Source organism: Stegodyphus dumicola, chromosome X1, assembly GCF_044657685.1.
Source record: "Stegodyphus dumicola isolate Sdum_Otavi_A_Nest chromosome X1, ASM4465768v1".
Taxonomy (NCBI): Eukaryota; Metazoa; Arthropoda; class Arachnida; order Araneae; family Eresidae; genus Stegodyphus; species Stegodyphus dumicola.
Window position 1 is genome coordinate 207,574,621 of NC_140780.1, and position 13,276 is coordinate 207,587,896.

At 31.0% G+C, this 13,276-nt stretch overlaps 1 protein-coding gene across 1 annotated transcript in view; it reads left to right on the top strand.

Annotated features, from left to right (window-relative positions):
• The first annotated feature begins 956 nt into the window (after positions 1-956).
• Positions 957-13,276, top strand: part of LOC118189294 (glutamate receptor 1-like) — a 235,585-nt gene continuing 223,265 nt past the window's right edge. Inside the window, exon 1 of the mRNA XM_085808327.1 lies at positions 957-1,398. Within this exon, the coding sequence (XP_085664453.1) occupies positions 1,203-1,398 (196 nt within the window). The 5' untranslated portion in view covers positions 957-1,202. The remainder of the gene's footprint in view (positions 1,399-13,276) is intronic.

Genomic DNA, 13,276 nt, shown 5'->3' on the forward strand with positions numbered 1-13,276 from the left:
AGTTACGTTAACTGAGGTTTCCCTATGCTTTTAATGTCCAGGAGCGTTTAATTCGACAAATTTGTTATTTGTTCATACAAGCAGGGTTCACAAAGTTATATCAGGAATCATCAGTTTAAAAATGTAATTAATATTCAACAGAACATTAAACTCATTATTCTTTCCTATATTGCTAGAAAAACCTTTTACTACATGTATTTTGAAAAACAAATTAGGAGAAATAAATCTTCCTTATTTAACTTCGTAACTATTGTTTATTCTTGAAGTATTTAATGGTAAATATGAATATCAAGCTAGTGGCATCATTACAAACATAAGACTTGCTTAAATGTTATTATCTTTTTTTTTTTTTTTTTTTTTTTCCCGTTACTTTGAAAGTGATTTGAAAACTTTGCCGTTTAGAGCACAAATACTAAAAAGAACGGCAGCAACATCAAGAAAAGCGAAACTGGAAAAAAAAAAAAAAAAAGCATACAAATGGGGGGGGGATTTTGGTTTTAAGGACGCCAATTAAAAGCGTATTTTTGATGCATCGACTTAGAGTCATGTAAATCTCAATCATGTCCTACAGTAATAAAAACCCGAAACTACCAAAAACGGAACACTAACCGATAAATGAGAAGGTAATACATGTGATTTCTTTAATAGCGAAAAAAATCGGATTTTTAGATTATTACAGGTATTAAATAGGTTACTGCAGGATTCTGTTTCATGTGAGAAAATGTTACATTCTGTAAATTTGAGCAATATAACTTTAATAAGATTTTGCTTTTCCTGTCAGATAAATTTAAAGGCGGTAAAATTGAGTTTGAATCAAATACTGGTGGTTAAAGCTGAGTGAAAGAAATCGACTCAGGCTCTTATCGCGTAAAGCATGTAAAACTAAGGAAAGCCGCACTATTGAAACTGCCATAAATCTTTAAACGAATCAAAGGGTTTTCAACAGTGAGGAACCTTCATTCAATCTTTTTCTCGTTTCTTTTCTTTTCTTTTCTTTTCTTTTCTTTTTTTTTTTTTTTTATTTCGCTTTCTAATCTGAACAGCTTGCTTCCACCATTCTCCTCAGTGGAAAGGATGGTCCAGCCAGCATCCTTCGCGCATGCGTGAAACGGCCGCGCACCCTATTCCTAGTGTCGAGCACCACGATCGCTGCTGAGCAATCCGGCTATGTGTCTTCGACTGTCAGTGTCTCCGCGGTTTCTATGAACTTAAGTTTGGGACCAGAGCACAGATACCGGCGCCATAGCACAACCTGGAGTGATGTGATCATTGCAAGACTCACGTTACGTGTGTGCTTAGGAGGGAAGATCATGAAAGGGACAGTTCTCATATGGAAGCTACTTTGTTTCACCTATATCCTAGCCTTAGTTAGACCCGTGCCGGAGAAGATACCAATCGGTAAGTCGTCTTTCATTTTCATCATCGGTGAACGTGGTTAGGTTCAGGGGTTAACGGCAAACATTCCCCAGCTAATGTGCAGTCGCTCCAGCGGTAAAGTTGAAACAAATTACTCCGGAGAAACGGTATCCGGTATAAGAATATACGAAGGCAAATAATAGCTCTAAAGTTATATTTCGAAATAAGCTTTATTTATAACAATAATAATTTAGGTTTAATGAAGAATAACTAACTATTTATTTTTATCGTCATATTAAAGAAGTAATTATAACAAGCATTTAAAATATTTGAGCAAAAACTAAGCTGGAACTTTTAAAGAATTAATGATTTATATCAAATTTTCATTGTGTTTTCAAACATATTATCGATGAACCCGAATATTTGCGAATTATTATGCAACAATGTAATGATTTGTCTTTTTGTGCCAACGAATAGCCGAGTGGACATGACTAGTAACTTGCGAACTAAATACTAGTAACTTGCGAACGGTTTGGTTCTCGGCGAACGGTCTAGCTGCAAGAGGCTTTCGTGGCCTCGCACTCATGCGTAACGTGAATATGAGGTTCTCTTAGAAATCCCTCTGCGAAGCAGACCACCCTTTAAGTAAGCACTAGTGTGTTTTGCTATAACCAGTTAACTAATCAGCTATCCTTACTTTAAATAAAATCACATACTTAATCATCTCAATTACATTTCTTCCCATATATTCAAATATGCCTCTGTATAAAAATGCAATGAAAAACATACAATTGACTGTAAAAGCGCAATAGTTTTATTGCTTTTGTGCAATAAAAAATATATAATTTTAATTTAAGGACATAATCTTAAATTTACAAATTCCCATTATCCAAAATTTAGAACATGCAAGAATACGTAGCAGAGTGCAATATACAAAAACGCTTTTTATTACTTAAAATGCTGAACAAAGCTTAAAATATTTAGGTGAAAAATCAATATGGTTTAACTAAATACAGTTTCTTATAATTTATCTAAATCATATACAACATGAAAAATGTAAAAGTCAAAATAACATGGAATTGATATTTATCCGATAGCTATTTCATTGTTAAAGTGATATTTTAGTGAAATCTGTTGAATGTTAGATTTATTAAACAAGCGAACTTGATTGCTAAGCAGATATTTATAAAATTTCTATCTTTTAATTAAAATAACAAACCCAATAACGATTTTTGGAGGAATTAAAACAGCAAGAATCAAGGTAGTATTCATGGACTTGCAAGACTAGTTTCGAAGGTTTATATGTAGAATCTTGTTCTTTAGGTGCAGAAGTGAAATCGAAACATTTGAAAATGAAATCATTTGCACTTCGGCAGCTGACTGGTTTGGTTTGGTTTATTTATTTATGGCAAAGGACTCAAAGGCTATCTGCCTGTGGGAAGAGCTGCCTTCGTGTAGCACTTTCTCTAGGGGAAACTGGCTCGCACACACGTTATACGTGAGGAAAAATACGAAAACGCCCAAAAATCAATATGGTTTAACTAAATACAGTTTCTTATAATTTATCTAAATCATATACAACATGAAAAATGTAAAAGTCAAAATAACATGGAATTGATATTTATCCGATAGCTATTTCATTGTTAAAGTGATATTTTAGTGAAATCTGTTGAATGTTAGATTTATTAAACAAGCGAACTTGATTGCTAAGCAGATATTTATAAAATTTCTATCTTTTAATTAAAATAACAAACCCAATAACGATTTTTGGAGGAATTAAAACAGCAAGAATCAAGGTAGTATTCATGGACTTGCAAGACTAGTTTCGAAGGTTTATATGTAGAATCTTGTTCTTTAGGTGCAGAAGTGAAATCGAAACATTTGAAAATGAAATCATTTGCACTTGCACTTCGGCAGCTGACTGGTTTGGTTTGGTTTATTTATTTATGGCAAAGGACTCAAAGGCTATCTGCCTGTGGGAAGAGCTGCCTTCGTGTAGCACTTTCTCTAGGGGAAACTGGCTCGCACACACGTTATACGTGAGGAAAAATACGAAAACGCCCTTGCGGCCAGCTCGTTTGTGGGATTCGAACCTCGGACCAAACTACCAATGCTTAGCGATTTTCCGCTCGCCGCTTACGGGCTCGTTCCACATCTGAGGAATAATATTCTACATTTAAATATTCGAAACTAGTCCTTCAAATTTATAAATGTTACGCTGATTCTTGAAGCTTTAACTCCTCCAATAAATTTTTCTAGCTTACACAGCATACCACACACTTGCTAAACGTTCTTTAGTAGGTATACTAAACGGGTAAGTTAATTTTATCATTCCAAATATTTTTAAGTGATTTCAAATTAGATTTGATTTTTTTCGTGTCACATTCAAGAGAAATTTCTAAATTTATTTATGCATTATGAAATATATTTTGCGAAAATGAGCCATTTATAAATTTCGCTTTCTGGCACTTTAATGAATAAATGCATGTTTAAATATTTCTAAATAAAAGCAGAATACATATGAGAAAATAAACTTAGAAATAATAAAAAGCTGGCAATAGCAATATATTAATAGAAATGATAAAGGAATTATTTTATTTGAAGTAATTTTTTACATTTCGTCTAAAATTTTTAGCCATTTAGTTTAAAACATAAATGTGCTAATTACAACAGTTTAGTCTAAACTAGTAGTTTCTAACTAAAAGACTGTAAAAAAAAGTTGAACAATTTCTTTCATTAAGCATTAATACATAATTGTTTTCCAAAATTTAATGAAGAGCTTTTAAATGTCCAATATAATTAGCGATATCTATAAGGATATCTTTATATTTGTGCTGGAATTTGACTATTACACATAAAATTATACACATCAATAAAAAATATCAAAAGGGGAAATTTTTCCCCAATTTTGTAGGATATAATCTTTGAGTTTCTCTGAAAGTTTTAATATTCTCTACAGAAATTATTGATAAAATTACAAAAAAAATTGTATTAAAAAATTGTCTATCGCTAAGGAATTGCAAAATAAACTCTCTCTATAAACAAATAGTAATGCATTTGAAGATAACAATAATCATTTTAATGAACTGAAAACTTATCAGGCATTCCTAGATAATTATTTTGAGGTTCAATGAGCCAAATATAATTTTTGAAGAACATTTATTGCATACCTGTGTGCATGAAAAATAATGTTTCTTAATATTAGTCATAAAGTATGTATATATGTATGTATGCATGTGTATATATATCTATATCTATCTACTATATATGTATATATATAGAAAGAGAGAGAGAGAAAATATGTAAATATTTATCTCCGAGGAAATGCGAAGCAACTTTTTGTTAGTAAACGTGTACTACTGTGGGCGTAAAAATTGGGAATCTGTAAATAGTTAAATGGAATTTGTAATTTATAAATTCTCAATTAATACAAAAGTAAATTAAACAATTAAAACAATTAAAATCGTTGTTGATTGTTAATTTATATACTCATTTATATTGTCCCTATTAAATTAAAATTATATGGTCCCTATTAAATTAAATTTTTAATCTTAGAAACGACAGTACAAGACTTTACTTAAGTTCTTCTGAAATAAATTTTGAAATTCTGTAATCTTTCAGGTTTTTCCCCTTGCATTGCATTAGAAATTATATACATATAAATATATACAACATAAAGACTATGTAAATGAAAAATTATCTCCTAAGGAAATGTGATTTGGATTCTAAATGTATGTTACTGTTGAAATTAAAAACTGGAATTTTAATTAATTAAACTAGCAGTAATTAGTAACTAGCAGTAAATAGCAGTAGCTAGCAGTAAACTAGCAGTACTTTAATTAATTAAACTAACAGTGGTAAGCAGAATTTATAGAAGAGTGTGGGATTTTCCATTTTAAGTCCTTTTTAATAAATTCTGAAATTCATTAATTTAATTTTTTTCTCCTTTCATATATATATAAGAATGATAAGAAAAGAAGATGTAAAAAATAGCTAAAGCCGTAAAGAACATTTGAATTATCTAATTCCAGATATTGCATGTAGTACAAAGTTAAAACAACAAAATCTAAGTTAAAGCAATAAATTGTATGCTACAAAACCTACGGTTTTAGCTATTTTTTACCTTTCCTTTCTTATCATTCTTTTTTAAAATTTGCAGCTCAACGCGCAATTTTTGACCAACTAGATCTCACTTTTTTATGGTTTTCTACTTATATACATATATATATATATATATATATCTTTTGTTAGTGCTGAATGTTTAGCTTATAGTATATTGTTTAGCGAAGATATGTAAACACGTATACCTTCACTACGGAAGACAAAATAATGCATAAATTAGCCTCTAATATCCAGTTTCAGAAGCTTTACCTGATACACATGAAACCTCAAATACGACTTTAAACTAGCTTTAAAATTAATAAGTCCTATCTTAAAATAATAATATTTTGCTCGAAATTTGCCGCTAAATTAACAAGAGAATATTGCTACAATAGATTGAGAAGTAGGTGTGTATAATGCAAATATTTTTAGAGTTGTAATAATATCAAGTGCTTCTCTCGAAGCAAAAAAAAAAAAAAAAAAGTATCATTTCAACAAAAATTTTAACTAACCATTTTTCAATTTTATGCTTTGAATACTTTCCTAAAAATAAAGCTGTATTCGAGAAACAAATGTTATGCTTCAGCGGACTCTGAAAATTCGTACTGTACGTCTCTTGCAATCCTGATATTATATATCGTGAAACGATATATTTCGCTTAAAGCTCGGGAAGAACCACGGTTACTAAGAAAAGGATTTTTTTTTAGCTAAAAATCTGTGCGTAGACCAGAAATGTTAAAATAACTATTAGTAATACAATTTCTGATGTGTAATCTTGATATCAGGGCGAAAGATTATTTGTACAAGGTAGAGAAATATCAAAGAGAATAAATCTGTGTCCATTTCGTCTTGATTGCTGTTTCTCTTAAGTGTCAAGCAATCACTGATGCCTAAGCAAAAACGAAAGAAAAAGTGCAATAACGATGGCTTCATTTGGCTGCATTTCCTGGGCAAACGAGATAGCTACGTGACTTAGGTATCCAGAATTCTTTACTTACGCAGAGAATAAGTTTGAGCAGACCCCCGTTATACCGTTATAGAATCTTTAAAGAAATTTCATCTCTTCAAGAAAAGTCACTATGCACTTTGCTTTAATTCAGAAAAATGTCTTCAGCTTTATATTAACGTAATCCAAGTAGCAAAGTTTTAACCTTGTTCTTGACATTGAAACATCAATGCAATATGAAGGAAATATTGAAAGTTTTATTACTAATCTTTTGGGAACCATCACAGATTCTTAGCTTTTAATGAACAAATAAATTAATAACAGAAAATATAACAGTAAGGAAATTTTTTAAGGAGTTAACGAGAAAAGGATACTACATTTGCAATCAAGTGCGTATATGTCAATGGGCATATGATAAATTTATTACTTCAACAGAGCTTTCAAACTTTCAAAAATTATGTTTTATATGAAAAACACCTCCTTCTAAATTTAAAAATCAGAAATAACAAATAAAGTATAATAACTCTCGTAATATAAATTTAGATTGTATCCTCACAAACAACAGCTCAGATTAGTGAGTGGAGTAACAAAGTGTAAAAGAATAATAAGCCAACAAAAGACAGGAAGTTTCGCCTGATTAATCAAGTCTTTGCCACTCTTCCGAGTAAAATGTCAACATTAATTCTAAAGAAATTAAGCTGAACGCCATTACGTAACTTGGTGGGTATTGAAAGCTAGATTACACAAAGGAAATATCTCGGGTGTTTAGCACCTTAATGTGGACAAATTTGGTTAAATTTCTCAAATTTGATACTAATATTTTCCCATGAACTAGTTCAGAAATATTTTATACAAACTCTAATATCTTTACTTTTTTCCTTCTCTAAAATTATAATACACTTTAATTAATAATTTCAAACTAGTTAATAAAAGAGGCCCGGTGGCGCAGTGGCTAGCGCATCGCGCAGCAGCACCACAGGTCCGGGGTACGATTCCCGGGCTGGGCAAGGTCGACTCAGCCTTTCATCCCTTAATTTCCATCACTTGGGTCGATAAAATGAGTATCAAGTTCACTTGGGAACTAAACACTGGGGGTCCTGCGACAATATGACCACTTGTTCAGGGCATATGCTTACGCAGCCCGGGGCCCACGGTCAAGAAAGCAGGTTTTCGGGCACTGCAGGCGTTGGCCCATTAGGGCTGTTACGCCACTGAGTTTAGTTTTAGTTAATAAAAACAGTCCCCACTAAAGTCTGTTATAATTTTTTTCCTGCAGTAGCGAAATTAGTACTATTATTTAAAAAAAAAATAGTAACACAGTTTCTTTTGAATATCTTTCGGAATTATTTCATTAATTCCTTTTTTTTCTTCTAATTTTCCTCTCTACGAATAAAAGTAGTACTGAATATGCAAACATCTAGTCTCCTGCCTTTTTCTCTAGACTATTTGGTTAACTTGTAGAGACATTAGGATTTTTTGGAAGCAGGAGCAATGAAAAAATTGCAACGCCATCGCCGGGAATCGAACCACGTACCTCTCAATTACGCGCTGAGCGTGCGGACTACTATACCACGAAGGCTCGCTAAGAAGGCGAGAGAAGTACCTTATATACTCCCCCTTTTAAAGGGCGACTGGGGTTTGTAGGGGACCCAATCGCCAAATCCTGAGTGAGGAGAATCATCATCCAACACCCTTTTAGTTAGGGCGTCACTGTAGAGATATTAGGATTTTTGGAAGCAGGAGAAATGAAAAATTTGCAACGCCTTCGACGGGAATCGAACCACAGACCTCTCAATTACGCGCTGAGCGTGCAGACCACTACACCACGAAGGCTCGCTAAGAAGGCGGGAGAAATACCTTATAACCTAAACGAGAAAAAAAGTGCTTCTTCGTAAATTTATAATGAGAGCATCAATTTTTAAGAATTTTTTCCTTAGTTGAAAACAGTTTTCAAATACATTTGATAGAAAGCTTTGATATTGCTTTTTACAGATATTTATCTTCTTATCTGCAATTATAATTAGCTGCAGTTTAGGAAAGAATTGTAAAATTAGGAAATCTGTATCTAGCTAACTTTATCTGGCAGTTGTTGCTAATTAGAATAAAATAATTGAGATTAATATTTTTCTTATTTATTTGAGGAAAATTATTTATTAGTGCAACAAATCTGTGCAATAAATTTAGAGAACAAAGTGTTTCTTGACTACATTAACTTAAAACAAATAAACATTAACTTGAAACAGATATGTGTTTCGTGTAACCAAATGAGAACTTTCCACTTTCAGTAACCATTATAATGCAAAACATGTTCACAATTTTTTTAAAATATATTTTAATTATTTTAAGTATTTTTATGATACAAATACTTAAATTTATTAAAAATAATTATTCGAAATAATTGGCAATAAATTTATGTCAGTTTATAGCAGCCACCGAAATTGCTACTAGTATCTTATTCTTTGGATTAAATTAATTTTAACTAATTTTAAAACTAATTTTAGCTTAAACAATTTTTTAAGATTAAATTCATTATAAGTTACAAGTTCATTTAAAGATTCAAGTAACATTGCATGCATTTTAAAATATTGTTCTACGAAACAAATTACTTGCAAATGATTTAAATATTTGACAGTTTCCGTCACTTAAAGCTTATATTTAACCCCATTTCAAAATCTTTTTTTTTTTTTTTAGAAATTAAATAAAGCAATCTATGAACCAAAATGTAAATAAATATGTTCTCAAATATGCTACAAATTATTTTAAATAGATAATTAATGATTTTTTTCGGAAAATAATTAATCTTAGCTCATTTCTTTTGATAATATCTGTAATTAGTCTTTTAAATTTCTTGCATAAATTAGTGAACGTGGTGACACACTTCAAGAAATTTACTTTATTTTTAATCTTATCTAAATTTAAAAATAGATATAGAAATCAAATTTTTGTTTACTGCTCTATATTACATCAGTAAAAATAATAATAATCTTATTATCAAAGCTTTCAAACAATATACATATGAATCTAGTTTTACAAATGTATGTGAAGCTTTATTAAAGTCAACCTGAACTGAAACTCGTATATTTATAACACAGTGAATTTTGGTAATGAAAGTTGTATGATTAGTTAAAGTACCTGTTCATAAGAGTGTTAATTTGAGTTATTATTTCGGGTTAGCTTGGCAGTAATTTGAGGAATGACTGAGCTTAACAATGTTGGAAGCTTACGCCCTTTTCATATTAACTTAGTTGGAGAATCACATTTATCGCTAAGGATAATTCTCATAAATCATTCCTGTGATATGATAATAAATGATGGAATGTTGGTACGTGAGTTGAAGAGTCTTATGGGCTCGGATTGTACAATGAGATTTACGTAATCTTTATTGACGATACAAATGAGAGACAGAGTTCATTTGTAATCTATTATTAGGCATAATTAAATCGGCTCATATATGGTACCTTGTCTCATGACCCGAATCTCTCATTTGTTCAGAAAATGGCTCTTTGTGCTTTAAACGTGCACAATTTAATTGATAAAGATAAATGTTGAATTTATTTAATTAAATTATACATGCTTTATATCTACGAGGTGTTGTTCATAAAACTACTTTTGCATCATAATTTGAGCTGTAACTGTAATTGTTTGACTAATAAAAAGGAAACACTTCCTCTTGCTTCAGCTTCATGCAGACCAAAAATCAAACAGTTGCAATAAACCATCATTTAAATGAAAGAATTGTATTAAATTTCCCGGTTAGATATTTCAGATTCTTACTAAGGAATCAATATGAGCATGGGTTGCATTTTACATCAATGTGAGACTATGTGAGGGCATTAAGTTAAATTTCATACGCATCAATGCTATGTTTTGAAATTTTTCAAATTGAGAACACTAAGCATACACTCTCCATCATTTTCTGTCATTTTCCACGGGCAGGATATGCTAGAATATGCCTTTTAGAACTACAAAATTACTATCGTATCCTTTACCTTTTGGCTATTTTTTGTAGTTCATCAGTCTCACCTGAATTGTAAATCTTTTACCCTCTTACTTTTATGTTCACACTTTTACATTTATCCATTTATATTTTAAACAAGTAAGATAAAATAAAACCTCGTAAATTACACTCTGATTATCAGGTTTTAAAAAATTCACCCGCTTGTCAACAAAACACAAATACGACTTTAAGCGTGCTTTAACCAACAAGTGCCTCAGCCATCGAATTTAGATTAGATTAGAAAGAGTAAGTTCTCGTACTACTTTAACAAAATAGCGTAAACTCATTAGTTGACACTAACGGGTGTGATTGTGTTATTAAACCAAATTGTAAAATGTTTTAGAAAATTACAGTAACAAATTTTACTGAAATATTTTTCAAAATCATGCTTTTGGGGTATCTTGCATTGAATGAAATATTCCAAGGATTCCAAGGAAAAAAATCATGTCATTTAGAAAAACTGCCAAAAAAATGTTGAAATGCAAAAAAAAAAATTTATTTACTTGCTTTTCTTCCTCCCTATGCATCTACCTTTCAAAACGTCCAATATTTCGGACAAAATACTTTTTTAATATACAGTGAGAAACTGAACAATTTTTTCCCAAATAGAAAAATATTCTCATATCTTACAGTGAAGAAAGAAATAATAACAAATATGAATCGAACCAATGTTGACAATTGCAATGGCTAGGATAACACTCGCTGCTTTTATGGCGTCATAAGGTAAGTTGGATATAGGTCCAAATAAGACATTTGTATGTATCCGTAATAAGAGTTAAAATTAAGGAGCGCAAGCACAAAAACGACAGATTGCGAAATATTTTCAATAAAACGTGTAAAATCACCACACTCAAAAAAATGTTAATACATCACAGAATCACTGTTAATCTTTAGAACAAACTGATCGTGAACATTATATGATACACGTGTGACAAAAGTGTTATTAAATCTGTCTTTACGAATAATACTAATAAGTAATAATTCCAAAACTAAATATTTTATTGCTGCATTTTGAAGGACTGCGAATTAATGTGACTTGTTCTTCTAAAATGCTTACGTCTTATAAAAAGCTCACGAGCAGGTGAACGCAAATGATATATTATGCCATTTGTAATTACAGAAATGTTTACTTAAACTTTGTAGAGACATTAGGGATATTTTTTGTAAGCAGGCAAGATGAAAAACTAGCAACCGCCTTCGCCGGGAATCGAACCACGGACCTCTGAAATACCGGCTCAGTGTGCTGACCACTACACCACAAAGGAACGCTAGGAAGGCGGGAGAAATACCTTATAACTTATTTATAACACTTACTTGTAAGAGTAAAGAGAGTAATTTATTTAAAAAATATTCTGTACGACTGAAAATTGTTTTTGTTATATCTATCAAGACATATATCCATATTTAGGAATTAATATGATAATTCCTGAAGTTATTAAACGGGAAAAGTAAATTACAATACTGTATAGTTTGAAAATTTTTAATAATATTCGTCCTTAGCATATTGGATACAGAGGCAACAATTTTGCCTGTGTCTACCATTGGCCGAGCAGTAAAGTCTATGATCACTGGTAGTTACACCTACGATTGAATCCTAGCAAAGTAGCTGGCTGCATGGTTGATTTCGTGTTTTTCCTCATGTGTAATGTGGATAAAAGCCAGTTTTCTTTAAAAAGTCCTCCACGAAGACATTACTCCCTATAGACAGATAACCCTCGATTTGTTTTTTCTTAATCAACCAGTTACCAGCCTTTGCCTTTATGGTAGACTTCAGGTTTTCGCTAGTAAAACCTGAAATCATTCAGATTGAATGAAAATTTGACAGTAGGTCTAATACTTGATGAATGTAATACGCTTTTATGATTCACCTTAAATCTATTTTTCCAGTTCTCTCCGGACAAAAATGAAATCGACAGCTACCATAAAAAGTCACTACAGTTCATAAAAGCTGCAGAAAGGAATTTAAAGCCATCTTGTAAGATTTAAAGTACCCACTGGGAAAAGTTTTAAGCTTTATCTTTCAAAGCCATAGCCGGTAGCGAAAGGAAAGTACTAAAACTGTGAGTATCGTAAAATGAATATTTTTTCAATATGATTATGCTTCAAGTAGAAAAGTAGGAGAGATATCAATAAATGTACTTTTATTAATTTTAATAATTTATTAACAATTTATATCTGTTTCAATCATAGTAGTTACAAATAGTATGTAAATTCTTGAAATTTTACAAGTTCAATTTGACTTTGCTGATAAGTTAAAATTAACATTAAAAAAATCTTCTCTGGTAAGAACTGAAAACTTACTCATAAAAGTACATTCCTGCGGAACTTAAAGCACTAAATTATTAAATAATGTTTCAAGTTAAAGATTTAAAGAATTTTTAACATTATCAAAATAACAGAAAACTTTTAATATTCAAGTTTTCTTTAAGAAATGTTGCCGGCTTTCTTAGGAAATATGACTGATTTTCCCCAAATCATAAATAAATTACTATCTAATGCGAGCGCATAACATAATTTATTACCGAACAACAGTAAAAATATTTGTTTTATTAATCTTTTGAAAAGTTACAGTACCAAGAAAGATGACTTTGCCAATTACTTAGTAAAATTTCGAAGTCTAGTTTTTTTGAGACGTAGTCTAGTCTTTCAACATTCTTTCAAATATGTCTGAAATCTTGTTTCAGTTAAAATGGTGTATGTCTTGACTAAGTAATCAAAGTATACTGCTCCTCTGCAGTTCATTACTTATTTTTGTCGTGACAAATTTCATCATTCTTACGGATTATAATTTCCAAGCAATTAACATTACATTCACGAATAACTTTTTCTATGTCTAGAACGCGATAGGCGCCATTTTAACCCCCATATAAAAATGT